We start from the raw sequence: 16,381 nt of genomic DNA, 5'->3' as shown, positions 1-16,381 counted from the left end.
TAGACAAAGCTATATTGTCTTTATAACTGAAGAAAAGTCTTCAAATTTGGAATAAAGAGGGGAAGACATGGTGGCCCTCAGGGAGTAAAATAGTAACGGGGAGATGAGCCACTATCTTTTGTCCAGGGCTTCCCAAGTGTCAAGAGTCACAGGGTTCAATCCTAAATTATTACCTGTTTTACCAATGAGGACATGGGGCTTAGAGAAGTTTATTTTGTTTTTTTTTTCCCTCAACCTAAATTCACACAACTTTAAAATGGCAAGTCCAGGGTACAAGTTGAAATCAGACTCCAAACCCGTATCAGACCTGCTGAATCAGAATCTGCATTGACAAGACCCCCGAGTGGTTCCTGTCTGCATTTATGTTTGAGACATTCTGGCCTAAGAAACTCATTTAAACTTACAATTCTGATAAGCAATGCTAGAAAGAAGAACGGATAACAGGCCAAAAAGCTTTGTTATTGACGAACATGTGGTGGCCATTTTTATTTGCATCCATGCTTCACCAAAAATAACTAAATATGAAGAAGAACTCATTTAGGTCTCTTAAGAGATTTGAAATGTCAAACTCATAGACCAAGATTCTGAATTTCCATTTTTAACCAGGGCAAATAAATAATCACATTTCAAGTGATGAAGTGAATTTAAGGATCATCAGAGATTCATTAATTTCTTCATTTAACTCATGTATAGAGTAGCTGATGAATATTAAATAACATTACTGTAAGTAAATAAAAATTATTCCACATGGATTTCCATACTTCAGCTTTGTATTTTTTTACTTCTCTATTTATATTAGAACTGGAAACAGATCATCTTGAATCATAATCACCACTTTAAAGAAAACTTCTTTGCTCAGTTCGGGGAGCCCTTGTGTCAAAAGCTAATACAAAAGTATTCTGTCTCTCCATCACCCAAGCTCTTTTTTATTCTTGCTAATTTTTTGAAGTATGGCATGTTTGAGCCACAGCTCCTTCTGCCTTAATCACAGGTGATGATTAGTTAGGGGCAAGATGGGGTACCTGAGTCTGAGCTCCCGAACTTCAATTTCTCTAACCATAGTTAAACTATTTAATTTCCTGTGGCCTCAAGTTCTGCATGGTTAAGAAGGTTCCTATTTACTGAGCTTCTCCCACCCACTAGACGCCGGCTAGACACTTGGAACTATATATTATCTCATTTAATCCTCTCAAGATCCCTAATGAGCAGGTATTATCATTCTCATATTTTTGCAGGGGATACACGGTTGTTCCAAGGATCAAATAATACTTGAAAGTGCTTTGCAAACTGTCAATCTGGAGATTTACAAATCTAGTTATTACTCTTGATAATAGTTGGTTCTTGGTGTTGAATCCACAAATACCCTTGAACCACACCTCAAAACAACTTGAAGCAGCATCTTGAAAGATAGCTCCCCCTCCCTCTACTGCAACCCAGCCCTGGCCTACAAGACTTTCTTCTGGAAGTATGGAGGCAGCATGAGAGCCCTGCCTAATATGTTTCCAGATGAATTTCCAGAATAAAAGAAAAACTGGAACCATTTCACTTAACAAGCTGAACACAATAAATGGGTGAGACCATTGTTTGCTGGGACAATCTAGAGCTTGATTCAGCAATCCAGGGGTAAAAAAAGCATCTCCCTCCAAGCTCCTCTGGTGGGGCTTATATGAGTACCCTATGTCTCCTATATCTTCCAGAAGCAACAGGTCATCTAGCAAGCATAAGTCTGAAATCCCGCCCATTTCACTCCTCTCAGCCTTCAATCTGATGACAGCAACTTAAGAGCAACTAAGCTCTGGACAACCACGCCAAGGGGCAAAGGAGACGGAAATAAACCTTTCTTATCAGGCCAGGATATTCACCCGAACACCTAAGTTCATAAAAATTCCAGAACAGACCACGCACGCCAGTCAGCTGGCTTGGCAACACGATGGCACTTTTCCCAGTTGCCACTCACAACATCTTCCTAGATGGGTCCTTTCAGAGTGGAAATGCCGCAAACTGCTTCTGAGCCTGGATATTTACCTGACCTATTAGCCCAATTCAGGAAGGAAACAGAGACCTCTGAGGAAAGCAAGTGAGGAGAGTCCAGTACATGAAGAGTAGACCTTTAATAAGAAAGGATCTGGCCCAGATTTTACCATAGATTGGAACCTTCATATTTCCCTTACCTGTCACTCTAAAGGAATGCACAGTGTGAATGTCACTGTTTGTTCTCTCTGACCACTACTTTTCACTGAAATGAGTTTTCACTTTAGTTTTCGGAATTAGGCAATTTCTAGATAGCCACACTTAAGTCAGCAATTTTTTACTATTATTCATATTAAATACTATCTCATGGATTGAGTTTCATGGAACTCTTTTCATAGCCCTTTTATATACTCACATCACAAGTTATAATTACCTCTAGACCATGGAAGCAATGACTTATCTTTGTTGTTCATTTCTGCATTCCCAGAGTTTACCCAGGGCTTATCTCGTTAGCTACACCAATTATTCCTTGGGTGAATAAATAAGGCTTCCTTTCTCTCGTTTTGTTTTTGTTTTGTTAAACAGGGTTCGATAAAGCAGATGGGGGAAAATTGTTTATAAAGGCACAAAGGGGATAGAAGCTTTCATGCTTTCTATATTGCTTCAGTAATAAGAGCCTAGTCTATAATGGTGAATAAAAATCACTATTTTCCTGATTTCCTCCCAATAAGTAGTAAAGAAAATAGAAGGGAGGAGACAGATGATAATACTGCTGTTCTATGCATTCTGTCCAATGGCACAGAAAAGAGCATGGAGAACAAAATACCCCAGGCAGCTACAATGGAAGGGCTGGATGCCTGCTCCGTCTGCACGCGCCTTCGTTTCAGAGCTGTCCCCCTCCTCTGGTCCTAACCGATAGTGAAAGCCCTTCTTCCTGTTCGACCACATGCGCTGCTAACACCCAGCCCAAGGCCAGCGTGGTCCATTTTTCACTCGCACACCAAAGGCAGTCTACAACAAAAAAGAAAGCTGACCAACTGAGCTTGTGATTGGTCCAGGCTGCCTGTGTGTCATGTCACCTATATTTGTCACATCTGTCTATACACGTCTGAATGTGACAATCATGGCATAAACCCAAATGCCAGCTCCTCTCTCCTAGGAAGCAGTCACAGGTCCTCCGTCGACATCTATGGCATTGATTCCATCAGATAAACCAGAAGCATGAAAGACTAGCTCATCCCCCATGAACTTCAAAACAGTGCTTGTTTTCAAAGCCATTTCTTTGGTCAACTACTCACTGCTTCTTAAAAGTCCATTTTACTACTTAGAGTGGTTTAGAAAGAAGGACAAATCAAAGCTTCCACCCAATTATAATTCCCCTGAGGGTTGTTCAAAGTTTCTCATGTCAGCCAGAAACACCAATCGACCCCATAACTGCTGAGTAATTTATGACAGTCAGGAAATTCATGACTGGATCACACCAATGAAGTCTTTATTGTAACAGTAAATGCCCAGATATAATAATACCTCGTGTTCATGGAATGCTCACTATGTGCCAATCACCATGCTAAACACTTTACAAGCATTTGCTTTTTGATGAGAAATAGAAAATGTGTTTTCCTCTGTCAGCTTAAAAGCTATCCTAATGGGTACAGAAACACCTTAAGTATTATGTTCAAAAGTCAAAAATATAAATTGAATAAGTTTGAAGTAGATTTTGTAAATGCCATTTTATCAGATTTTCCCAGGATGGTTATGTCACATACTGAAATGAAGTAATATTTATCCACATTCACCTTCTCAGACCACTCATATCCTCTTTATTATTTACCTAGCCAGTGTCAAAAAAATGTACCAGTCTTTCAAAGAATAACCTAATTTATGGTTTGTCAGTGACAAAGAATGAAAGAGACTTTTGAATATCACAGCCTTAAAAAATATTTAGTTAATGTAATTTCAGCAAATTGTACTAGCTTTGACTTTGTAACTGGTCAAGATAAATTGTGCTCTTTCAAAACTTTTCAACTTAACTTCAAATACCATGCACAAATAGGTACTCCTCATTTATGTTTACTCACTTTATATATTTAAATGGAATTTAATAATTATCTGTATATTAAGACACTTAGGAAAAAACTACCCTAAGAAAAAAAGTAGTGAGCCCATTTAAGTTGCAATTATGATTCATTTGTTTTCACATGAGCATCACCTTTCCTCTGTGGTGTCCCCAAGGTCATCTGGGTCTATCTATGTGAACCCAGCTCCTGCCATGAAGTCTCTACACTGGCTCAACATCAGCATGGGGATCTAGGGCATCTTTTTTTGGTGGCTCTAGAGGTATCATCCTATGTCCATGATGGTGGCCTACAGCCAAGCCAAGTGTGTGTTTAAAATCACATAAAATCACTGGATTTATTCTCAAAACCTCAAAAGAAATATCAGAAATGACTGGATCGCTCAAAAGGCAATTGTGTCCAAGCTGGCGCTGTTGGCTGCAATAGGAAGTAGCTGAAGACACACAGAAAAAACTGGGCAGTGGGGGAACTGTGTTCTAGTCCTAGTTCAGAGTCATCAAACTATGTAATTTTGGGCAACTCCTTTTTACCACTCTCAACCTCAATTTCCTCATCTGCAGAATGGGGATGAAGGAACATGAGCTCCAAGGTTGTTTCTGGCTTGAAAATGTTACCTAGGTTTGTAGTAGGATTTAGAGGTTGGAACAGCATCTTCCTTGTAGTGAATCAAAAAGCCAGAAGAAATAAGCACATGCCATTGCCAGTGTGTCGCTGCACAAGGGAAGCAGAAAAGAATTGCATGTGGGCCTGGATCCAAGAGCCGATCAGCAATGGCACCTATTTCTTCTTCATCTTCATGGGCAATATTGAATCTCACACTCTTACATGTTTCTGCTGACAATGTGGTGGGTTTCGACCTATGATACGACTTCACTTTGCCAATTAAAAAACAGATCACAAAAACTAGAGTAATGTGAATGTCTTTCCCCCGCTTTTATTTCTTCAGTGCACACAGTAACCTTAATCCTTCTGACAACCTCATTTGACCTTACCTTCAGAACATATACAGGAGCCTCTCTCAAAAACAAAATTACTTAGGTGCTACCCCACCAGAGAAGAGGACAAGTGCCCCAAACCCTTAACCTGGTGTTCAAAGGCTTCCAAAATCTCCTCCCAACATGACTCTTCCAACACTCTCCCCGGTCGCTCAATCAGCAACCCGTGCTTTAGCCAGCATTGTCTAGAATCCCTAAACCGTCTTGCAGATTCCTGCCAACACGTCTCTGCTGGCCTCACTCCTAAAGAATGCCTCACTCTCCTTTGATGCATAATCCACCGATCTGTCATAGCAGCTAAATCCCACCGCCCTGAAGCGAGGTTTCTTGTCTACTCAAAACCAGAATCATCTCTTCCTCCTCGGAATCCCGAAACACTTCCAACCCATCAATTCTTCATGTCCATCAACAAGTGTTTATTCCTTGTTGTGCCTCTGCCCTTTGCCAGATGCTTTGGAAACAAAGCTACAAAACACATTAAAGCAACAACATGAATCCTTATCTCACCCTCAAATAATACAAGCAGTGGTTAAAAAATAATTGGCAGGCAGTCTACCTCCAAAGTCCACATCTCAACCATCACACTCTCCCCCCGGTTGCTAACATATATGGTAATGTTCTAACGCATACTGCAGACTTCCCTGGTGCCAGGCCCAATGCTGAGGGTACACATAAAACATTTTATTCTGTTCTCCCAAGTTTCTATGCAAGGAAGTATGTTATTGGCCATGTTTTACAGATGAGTATAATGCAGCACAGGAACTGTAAGCGGCATGCCCAAGAATTACATTTGTTTACATATCCACAGGACTAAAAGGTACCTTGTGTACTTGTCTGTGAATTTTATAGAACTTTCTGAGCTTATCAAAAATGATTCCCATAATAATAAATAATCAGGCAATACTATACCCTTCTCCTCTCGTGAAGGAGGGGGAGCGGGGACTCATGAGGAGGAATAGACAGGTGAGAAGGAGAGACAGGGAGGATGTTGTCTTGAGCTCCCTGTTAAAAACATATTCCTGGAGATGTTTTCTTCTACTCTGTATATCATAAATAATTATGTACCAAAGTAAGAAACTTAAAATATAAGTTTAACATATTTTACAAATATTTGGAAACAATAGTTTCACCACATGGGAATTTTAAAAACATAGTGCAGACTACAGAATTGTTCCTGTGCAAACAGCACAAGCAGAATTGCATTGTGAAGGGGCCGGTTGGAACTGGTGAGACCCCCATATAACCAAAACATTTTAGGAGACACATGACAAACTTATTTATATGTCCCAGTGGCATCATGTGGCGAAACATCCTAAGATATGTCTATCTACATTTTAGATTAAAATCTAGCCTGGAACTACTGTGAACTAGTTAAAAAATATATATGTAGTATTACACAAGGGAATGTAATATGTAATGATAATTAAAAAGAATGACTGATACCAGAAAATGTATAGATATCTAGTAATTTGACAGTGTTTCTTAAAGGCTTGGAAATGGTAGGTGTAATGGTCTCTTTTCTGGGAAGCTTTTCTGTATCTCTCAGGTCTGGGGTTGATGTTCTTGCTTTTGGGCATGGTGTGCCTACCTCCACCAGCAACAGAGAAAATACTTACCTATTGCAGTTCTGTACTAGACTATAAGCCCCATGAAGGAGAACTGTGTCTGCTCATATTGTCTTCATTTATTAAGCATATAACAACTTTTCCATCATTTCTCAAAAAAACCTGTATTCCAGATATGGTTGTTGGGAGGATAAATGACATAATAGGTATAATGGGATTATCAAGTGTCTATCATATATCAGCATGAAACAAATGTGAATTGTTCTACAATTATTTGAGATCTAGTTTATCCAAATTGACACCATTAAATTTAAGCCAACAAAATGCAACGTAGACCAAAATAATAGTTTACTGCCAATTGGATAAAATATGATATCTTGCTCCATTCTTATTTAGAAATGATCTTACATATGCTTTGTCGTATATCTGAATGAATATCTGCAATGTCATTATGAATTTAATTTAAACTTTCATGTCAAGTTAATAGTTGATGATTAATGAAGCAGCTGACAAATATTTATTGAGAATTAATTATCTACAAGACCCTGTGCTCAGTCTTAGGTGAGTGATGAGAGTGTGAGCCAAAGGTCTCTGCCTAAGTTGAGGTGATTAAATCCTGATAGGGACATAACATGTGTTCAGTGGACTAGATAACTAGGTATACCCTGGAGTGACTATTATAGGTTGAATTGTGGCCCCCCATTTCAAATTCATTTGTTGAAGTCCTAACCCCTAATACTTGAGAATGCGACCTTATTTAGGAATAGGGTCATTGCAAGTATAGTTATCATAAGGTCATAATGAAGAAGAGTGGGCCCTTAATCCAGTATGACTGGTATCCTTATAAAAAGGGAAATTTGGACAGAAAGACAAGCACGCAGGGAAAATGCCAGGTGATGGATCACAGGGAGATGCCAGCCACCTACAACCCAAGGTAGAAAGCCTGGAACACATCCTTCCCTTACAGTCCTCAGAAGGAATCAACCCTGCTGACACCTTGATTTTGGACTTCTGGCCTCCAGAGCTGTGAGACAAGACATTTCTCTCACTTAGAACACCTAGTTTGTGGTCCCTCATTATGGCAGCCCTAGCTAATTAACACAGTGACAAACAGTAAATTCTTCTCACAGACAAGGGTTTCTCAGCCTGGGCACTATTGATATTTGGAACCAGATAATTCTATGTGGTGGGGATCCACCCTCACATTGTAAGATGTAGCAGCATCCCTGGCCTCTACCATTACCTGCACCACCCACACACCTTTCACTGGAACCTGTACTGTACCTGCTACTATTTTCTTTCTTTTTTCTTTTTTTTTAAAATATATCTTTATTGACTTCAGAGAGAGGAAAGGAGAGGGAGAGAGAGAGATAGAAACATCAATGATGAGAGAGTCATTCATTGGCTGCAGCCCACAACCTGGGAATGTGCCCTGACAGGGAATCGAACCCTGATCGCCTGGATCCTAGGTAGACACTCAACCGCCCAGCCAGGCCCTGCTACTATTTTCAAAGAAGAAACAAGTTACAGAAAAAAATCTAGTTCAGTATCTACTTACAACTTTCCCAACTACAAGACTTTCAAAAATACAGAGCCTTATAGTCTGTAAATGAAACCCAAAAGTGAAATCCCAAGTCTTCACCCCCAGATAAGAAGGGCTACAGAGAAAAGCTGAGCTTTAATTGGAACCTCTATCAAACAATTACAAAATTCCAATGGGATGATCCACTGAAGCAAGCATTATAAATATCCACTCCCTCAGCCAACTTTTAGAGTCAGAAGAGCAAGACAATGGTTTGGAACTTCAGCGTCAGCTATCTTGAAGTGGGGCTATGCTGAAACTGAAGGGCAAGGAAAGGTCAATTTTCCTCAGTTTGTATATTTTTATAGGTGTAACTAGAGAAAAGAAACAAGAGCTCCAACATTGTATGTTGGAACAGAAGAAAAGGAATTACTGTGTTGTAATTCCTTAAAAACTCTGGAATGCATTATATTATTAAATTCTCTTATATGTTATGTGGCTCACAGACCAAACTTTTAATCCAAGTTTGCAGGACTGACAGGCTTCTCAAAATTCAATTAAAAGGATGTAAAAAGGTCCACATTATGATATGCTCCATTTAGAGACTTATTCATTTGGCAGGAAGACTTTTCTCTTTTTAATCTTCAAATAGAGTTCAGGAAATGCTGGTTTAATTTTCTCTTTGCTTCAATATTTTATGAGTGCTTTCCAATGCATAGTCTCTGGAAGCATTAGATTGCTGACATGATGCTATTTCAGATGATGTGGAAGATTTTATTTGCATGAATTCTACATGTTGGAATTTTAATGGAGTTTTTTCTTTTATGCCTAGGAAAAATTGTAATGTGCAGGAGTGTATGCCAGTTCCTCATATAAACACATGTATACTGAGACTTAATATGAGTAAAAATGTCCCCTGAAGTTTAGTGGTGTTGCAAGAAATGATTAATCTTCATAATCAAGGCAGAATTCCCCTCTTCAAAAAATGGACTTTTACTAACAGAAGGACAAAAACAATTTCAAACAGGAGACACCTGAGACCTTACATATCCAAAATCAAAAAAGCAAATCTATTGTCTTATCAATGAAAGCATCCTCCAATTCCTGCACGCTTTCTTTTTTCTTTTTTTAAAAATCCTCACCAGAGGATTTTAGAGAGAGAAAGAAAGAGGAAGAAACATCAACATGAGAGAGAAATATCGATCGGCTGCCCCCCATATCTGTGGATCGAACCTGCAGCAGAGGTATGCGCCCTCACCGGGAACCAAACTGATGCTCCAACCACTGAGCCACCTGGTCAGGGCCTTCTCTACACCTTGTGTCTTCACATCATCACAAGCCCATTTCTGTATGAGATGCTAAAGTCTCAGAAAAACACAGTTACAGACGCATTTACTTTTCCAGGCCAAAGTAATAATTAACAAAAATACACTTCCTTGGTTTTTGTCCTGTTTGGATGCTGTTAATTTCTTTAAAAATCAGTTTTTATTGTACTGAGGTTTTAAAAACACAAGGAAGTACATATGTTCATAAATATGTGATAACTGAAATACCACAGATACCCAAATGTCATATATGTTTATGATTCTTTTATTCTAACACAAGTGCCATGTTTTAGCACAAACATGTTATGCTAGCCTGGTATGTTTAAGTGCTTATAAGCACATTTTTGTTAAATGGCTATAAATAAATGCTCATAAGTATATTTTGTTGAGCAGCTGTAAATGTGTTTTGGTGCAGTGGGTGCTGTTTATATGTTTATATTTCTGTAATTAGAAGATAAAATATGCCACATTGTTAATTGCCAGGCCCTCCGGGTGACAATATCAACGACCGCTAAACCACTGGCTTGATTAGACAAGTGTGCAGGGCTCATGATTGAAGAGTTTCGTTTTCATCACATAAAGGGTTAGAACATGACAGCATCGCCTCATAAATTTGGAGGTGTTATATCCATAATTAATAACTCCTCTGTGACAGTTTACAAGTAAAGAGGAAAACTTGACTACCAGGCTTAAATATCAAATCGGGAGCTGTTGACTATTGAACATCATTGTGGCATTTTAACAAATGATCATTAAAAAGCAGCGTTAATTCAATCAAAGGAAATTTTTGATAGGGGAACAAAAAGAGTTGTTTACATTTTGGAAAACAAAAACACCTATGTCTAATCATCCTAAACATTTTGTCCCCAATAAAAAAGGGGGTGGGGGGAGCTCATTTTGTTTTCTCACATTTGACAGCCATATTGATTTCTGAAGAATTTGTTTTAGAGGCACAATTCATACATGCATCGCCTTTGATATTATTAACTTGTATAGTGTGTTTCTGGCTACTGCCGTGCACTGCACTAGAAAACCAGTCATCATCTGTCTTCCCTTGTCTATATCACTAAATCCTTGGGCTTAACTTCCTCTTGACATTTAAAGATGGATTTGCACCAGTCATCATTGGACACTTTCAGTGAGGCATGCTGCCCAGGTGATGCTTTTGTTCCCCAAGTGACATTTGGAAGCAGGGATTCACTTCACATATCAACTTCTCTCATCATAACAAGAAATAACCAAACCAAATTACAGGTGTGGTCTGTTAATCCCAGAGTCACAGAATAAACTGCGAGGTCCCAGGCAACACAAGCATCCAATCGTGCTGAGAAGTGATAGGAACCATTTGTGAAAGGTGACGATGTGCTCTGAGTGGTAATACTCTTTTGATCATGTGATTCCTTTTTTTGTTTGCTCAACAAAATGGTGTGTGTTTTTCCCGAGGAAGGACTTCAATATATATTTACTCAAAGCTCTTAATTTATACTTCCTTTCCTTTTAATTGACATCTTGTGAACTAAAATTAGCTGGTGAACATAGTATCTCACTCTGAGAGCAAACTCTCTCGGCTGAGGTTGCAATAATTAGACCCACCGTAGTCTGAAGTTGAACAGACATCTGGAGACTTGGCTTATTTCCTCCCTGGTGCATTCTATCCATATTTAGAGAGAGATTTTTTAATTTGACGTATAGTCATATTAATTATCATTCCCCGAGCTGCAGCTAAGTTAATAATTTCATGTTAAAAGTGAAGTTCAAACGGCCTTGCCTGTAACCTTACCAAATAAAAAGCCTGCACGAAAAGGAATTCTTTCGTGAAACCTGAGATGGTCAGAGCACTCTAGTTCCCCAATAAGCTGGATAGCATTTCCACCAGGAATAAAAGGTCACATGTCCTATAAAATCCCACATTCGCTTCAGGCATTCCTCCTCCTAGTCTTTTGTTTGTGTGGTAACTAGATACAGGTACAATGTGAACAAAATTAGTTTTCCCTGACAAGTGAGGAAAATAAATGCCCAAAGCCAGATTTTATCTGCCATTCCTTCTTGATCTCGCTCTTTTTCTCTCCCCTCTCCCTCTAACTGTCTCTGTCTCTCAACTGCAAGGATTGCAAATGATCCAGATTCTTCAAATTCGCCCTCACCTTGACAACGCTAGCACTACAAGCAGCAGTCAGCTTTTACAAGATACCCTGATTGTGTAACATTTATGGGCTGCCAAAAAACATGCTAAAACAAATCAGATAACAAAGGTGAAGAGCAAACCTCCACCTGCCATGTAGCGAGCAGTGAATACACTTTTTATTTCCATGACATTTGCTGGCAGAAAGGGGTTGGCTTAAGGCGGGTCGGACTAACCTTCAATTTGTCATAGCGCTCACTCAAAGCTGCCACCTGATGATCGCGGTGCCGCCCAACCAGTTTACACAAGGCACAGATTAACTGGTCATCGGTCACACAGTACATATTCACCTTCTCATCCTCGTGCTCCAGGCACATCAGCCCCCGGATGTGCGAGTCCGGAATTGGCTCAATCAGACGGTGGCCAGTGAAGGGCTTCTTGTTTGGGTGAGTGGCTTTCAGGCACTCATCACAGTAGGACACTTCGCAAGTGACACAGGTCTTCACAGCGTCCTGGGCAGGATCCTGGTCACAGAACTGACAGAGGACTTTCTCGGCGGAGGTCATGGCGTTGGCGTCGAATGCCCGCTCCCGGCGGGTCTCACTGGGGGAGTTGGGCCCGCTCACCGATGCTTTCTGGAACCTGTCGATGATGTTCTGCAGGGTGACGTTGCGCTTCAGCCCGTCTAGACCTCGCTGGCTGAGCGTGATGACATGCCGACAGGTGGGGCACTGGAAGGCGGTGATAGACTCCACGGACTCGTTGGTGGCGCAATGTGACACCAGGATACGGTGGGCGCAGTTGAAGCAGAGGCTGTGTGCACAAGGTAGCAGCAGAGGGTCCTCAAAGAGCTCCAGACAAATAGGGCAGGTCAGCTCCGACTCCAATGTTTCCATCTTCAGGCAAAGCTCTCCTGGGTCATCAGCAGATTCCAAGGAAGCTGATCAGCTATCTGGAAACAGAACGTAAGATCTGATTAGGTGCTAGGGGGTCAGCCATGGGGGGTTGTCAGCTTTGAATGCACCTCAGAATAATTCCAAACACAGCTCATGGAAGGGTAAATCTGTGTACATTCCAAATAACTCTTTCTATTCACTGGGGAAGTAAGGAGAGGGTAAAGCCCTAAGCCAGTACACCAGCTAACATTTTCTCAAAGTTCCAGTCATTGAAAGCAGCAATTTTGGGGGGGGGGGGGGATTTTGTTCTTTAAAAGGTCTTACTCCAAATTGGCAAGTTATTGAAACTGTAATTTTCATAATTTGTATCTCATCACAATCATCTTATTGTGTGACAGCCAAGTTTTACCTTCCGTTGAAAATTAACATGTAGAAACATTAATTAATGAACTATAGGGGCTTTCATAACTTTGAATTTATGGACCTACATATTCATGTATATGTGTTTTAAGGACTTTTTACTCTGCAATACCAAGCCAGGCTTCAGAGAGTAGAAAGGCACTTATTGTAGAAATGGGCATGAAATGTGTATGAAACCAAATGCATGATTTCAGTGGAAAGAAGGCTTCAATGTGGGATGTCAGTTTGCAAAATATATTCCTGAGAAAAAACATCGACTTTCACAAAGATGACTGATGTTTTTGGCATGTGTTTGTTACTCTTCTGAATAATTCTATTGTCTAACCCAGCGATGGGACGTGGGTGGGCAGAGAGAAGGAGAGACAAATATCTAAGGGCCTTTTTGGTGGCTGCGGAGAGGTTGGATACCGATGACTAATACCAGTTTAGTTAATTAGAACAAGAATTTTAGTGGCTACAATATTCATTTGATAAATTATAACAGTGGTAATGATTACAGTTTAGAAAGCAGTTGAAGGTAGCTGCATTACTCCAAAGAGGCTTGCAGGCTGCTGAGGGACACCGCACAGCTCCCCTGGGCTAAAACTCCCATCAAGGGCTTGGCCAGGCTGGCGGGAGGTCCAGCCTCACGCTCAGAGCCATGTTGGCTGGCACGACCTCCCCCAGCTCTGTTGCTCCCTCCAGGCTGCTTTGGGGTAGCCCAGCTGCACACCCCCCTTGCCATGAGGACCTGATGCTTTTGTGAACTCTTGCCTGCCTTCCTTTCCAAGGGGGGGATCCCTGTAAGCCCCCGGCTCGTTAAGGGGAAGAGGCCTCACGCTCATTAGCACGCCTGGGAACCAGGCCTCCGAACCTTCTCCCTTTCAAGCCCATTAGCCGAGGTCTGCGGAGCAGCGCCGGGCGCATTAGATGCAGCCCACTGGCAGCTGTGGGAGAACAGTGCAGGTCACCCGGTGGACACGAGGTTCAAATCGCCCCTCCAGGGGTTTTTCTCAGCCAGATTTATGGGAAGGCTTCACATCCAGAGCTATGTTCAGTGATCCCGACAATCAGCCTTTTTGTATTCACACCTCCATTTATTTACAAAATTCTCGATTTCTAGAAACCCTGACCCTTTCTGAACTAGCAGCCCTCAGAAGTGCCATGTGGTGCTTTGATTCAACTAATGCTCATCTTGCTACCAACTGAATGCTAACTGCTCATTAAAAGCAGTGTATGTGCTGAGCTTGTTAAAAATTAAAGAGCTGCTGGCTTCACAGAAGCCTGGTATCTTAAAAAACAACAACTCTTCAGCCATTCGCTAATATCAATTAACTACATAAGAAAGAACAAATGGGCAGCCAGGGTTTGAAATATAAAAGCTTGCTTGTCTTTCTGTAACCTGCCATGCAAAGCCCAGCGCTGCTGTTGTGAGAAACTTAGTGCCTCTGCTTGGTCCCAGCCAACTGTTTCTACAGGTGGCTTGGAAGAATTTGAAAGGTTTTACCTACTAATCACTATTTTGGTTAATCATGGAAAAATAGAATTATCTCTCATTTCTTCTCTCTCCCATCACAAGCATGTAAATTAAAGTAAAAATGTAGCCCTTTTTGTCTGCTTTGTTCTCAGGTGAAACAAAGACAACACCTACTGATGGATCTCAACAGAGGGATGAGCAACAGTTACGTCTGGAGAGTTATGACAATAGGATTTTTAAGCAAGTGCCAGGCGTCCATCCAAGAGTGACACAATCTGAATTTCTAGAGGTGATTCCACTGCTGACCCCAATGGACAGGTTGACATTTTGTTCAACAGACATTTATCGAATGTCAGTCACTGAGCTGGCTTGAGAAGCCAGATCTGGCATCCTTCTAATCCCACTTCTATGATCATGGGCCAAGCCAACATCATCTCTTACCTGGATTATCACTATGCCTTTCTAAATGGTCTCCTGCCTTCTCTTACCCTTGCCCTTGCCTCCATAGCCTGTCCTCCACTCAGAAGCGAGCAATACAGTTCAAACATGATGAGGCCTGCCTCTCTGCTCTACTCTCCAGGGGCTTCCCATCTCACTCAGAGAAAAGTTTACCAAAAAAAAAAAACCACCAGCCCTAGAAAACACAGACTCAGACAGTGACCTCATTTCCTCCCACACTACCCCTTGTTCTGCTCTGGGCAAATGGCCTCCTGTGATTCTGAAACATGCCAAGCACGTCCTGTCTCCCCCTCGCAAGGTCTTGGAATGCACATGACTCTCGGCCCCAGTGTCACCTTCTCTGTGAACCCACATAAAATCAATTCCCCTGCTACCACCACTGCCACCCACCCCTCACAGCAAGCCTTCCTCCATCTGTTTGTTTTTCTCCAGAACATTGATCACCGACATATGGATTAGTTTGTTCACTGCTCCATCTCTCCCCACTGCTGCACCACTAGAATATAAGCTTCCCGAGAGCAGAGACTTTGCTTTGCTCTTTGAGGGATGTCCCTGTGACTGGAACAGTGTCCTGCACATAGTAAGACTCAAGCATTCATTGATTGGATTAATAAATGTACTGAAGTTGGGGTTAAAACCAAAAAGAAAAAAACATAATCACCTCCTTCAAGGATCTCTCAATGTATTAGAACAGAGGGTGGCAAATTTTTCCTATGAAGGGAGAGACAGTCAATATTGTTGGCACTGCAGGCCACACAGTCCCTGTTACAACTGCTCAACTACCATTGTAGCATGCAAAAGGAGTCATATAGAATACGTAAATGAATGAGTGTAGCAGCCCAGTAAAATTGTGTCTACAAAACCAGGTAGCAAGCTGGATTTGGCCCGTGTGTTAGAAGATAGAGACATGTACAGCTAGTCAAAATATAAATGAAAATCACTCTCAGAGAGGTATGAAGAAAATGCTGTGAGGGCAACAATGGCAAGGATGGTAGAGTAAGACTTTGACAAGAACACACAAGTTTCAAGTGCTATCAGGAAATGATATGCAATGGGATTTCACCCTGACATCAGTGGAAATGATGTAAGTTGAATGCTATGGGGCAATTCATGTAAGAAACATTTAATAACAGCTGCTCAGAACTGGATCTTTTTTTTTTTTATTGCTATAGTACTTGGCATGGTGCTTGTACAAATGTGTATGCTGTAAACACTAGTTAAATGTGTTAAGTGATGACAAAATATCTAGATGCAAAGTGAGGTTCAGCCAATTTTCTGAATCTTTTGCCTGTATGCTGCCAATAGTAAGGGGATTTTTGATTTGACATCTATAGTGGATCCCATTTTTTTCTACTTTTATCTAGAGTTTACCATGGTATAGATATCATTTTTGTTAAATTACTCAACAATATGTTACCAGTAAGCATACATTCCATCCCCCCCCCCCCCCACACACACACACTTTAAAAAATTAGCAGGGTTTATTTCCCAGTTTTCTTTAAAATATATTTTTTTGAGAAATGAAAATGCCATTCATTCTTTCACAAAATATTAGTCCCTCTAGGTGTTTGGTCC

At 40.9% G+C, this 16,381-nt stretch overlaps 1 protein-coding gene across 4 annotated transcripts in view; it reads right to left on the bottom strand.

Annotated features, from left to right (window-relative positions):
* Positions 1 to 16,381, bottom strand: part of MID1 (midline 1) — a 534,071-nt gene that overhangs the window by 83,513 nt on the left and 434,177 nt on the right. For 3 of the 4 annotated variants that reach the window (XM_016211632.2, XM_016211633.2, XM_016211631.2), the window contains one exon: positions 11,812 to 12,527. In XM_016211632.2, the coding sequence (XP_016067118.1) occupies positions 11,812 to 12,471 (660 nt within the window). In that variant the 5' untranslated portion in view covers positions 12,472 to 12,527. The remainder of the gene's footprint in view (positions 1 to 11,811; positions 12,528 to 16,381) is intronic. The other variant, XM_016211635.2, reaches the window with a different exon arrangement.

Source organism: Miniopterus natalensis, chromosome X, assembly GCF_054644295.1.
Source record: "Miniopterus natalensis isolate mMinNat1 chromosome X, mMinNat1.hap1, whole genome shotgun sequence".
NCBI classification, from domain to species: Eukaryota; Metazoa; Chordata; class Mammalia; order Chiroptera; family Miniopteridae; genus Miniopterus; species Miniopterus natalensis.
Note: the sequence above shows the minus strand (reverse complement) of the source record. Positions and strands in the feature narration are given on the sequence as shown.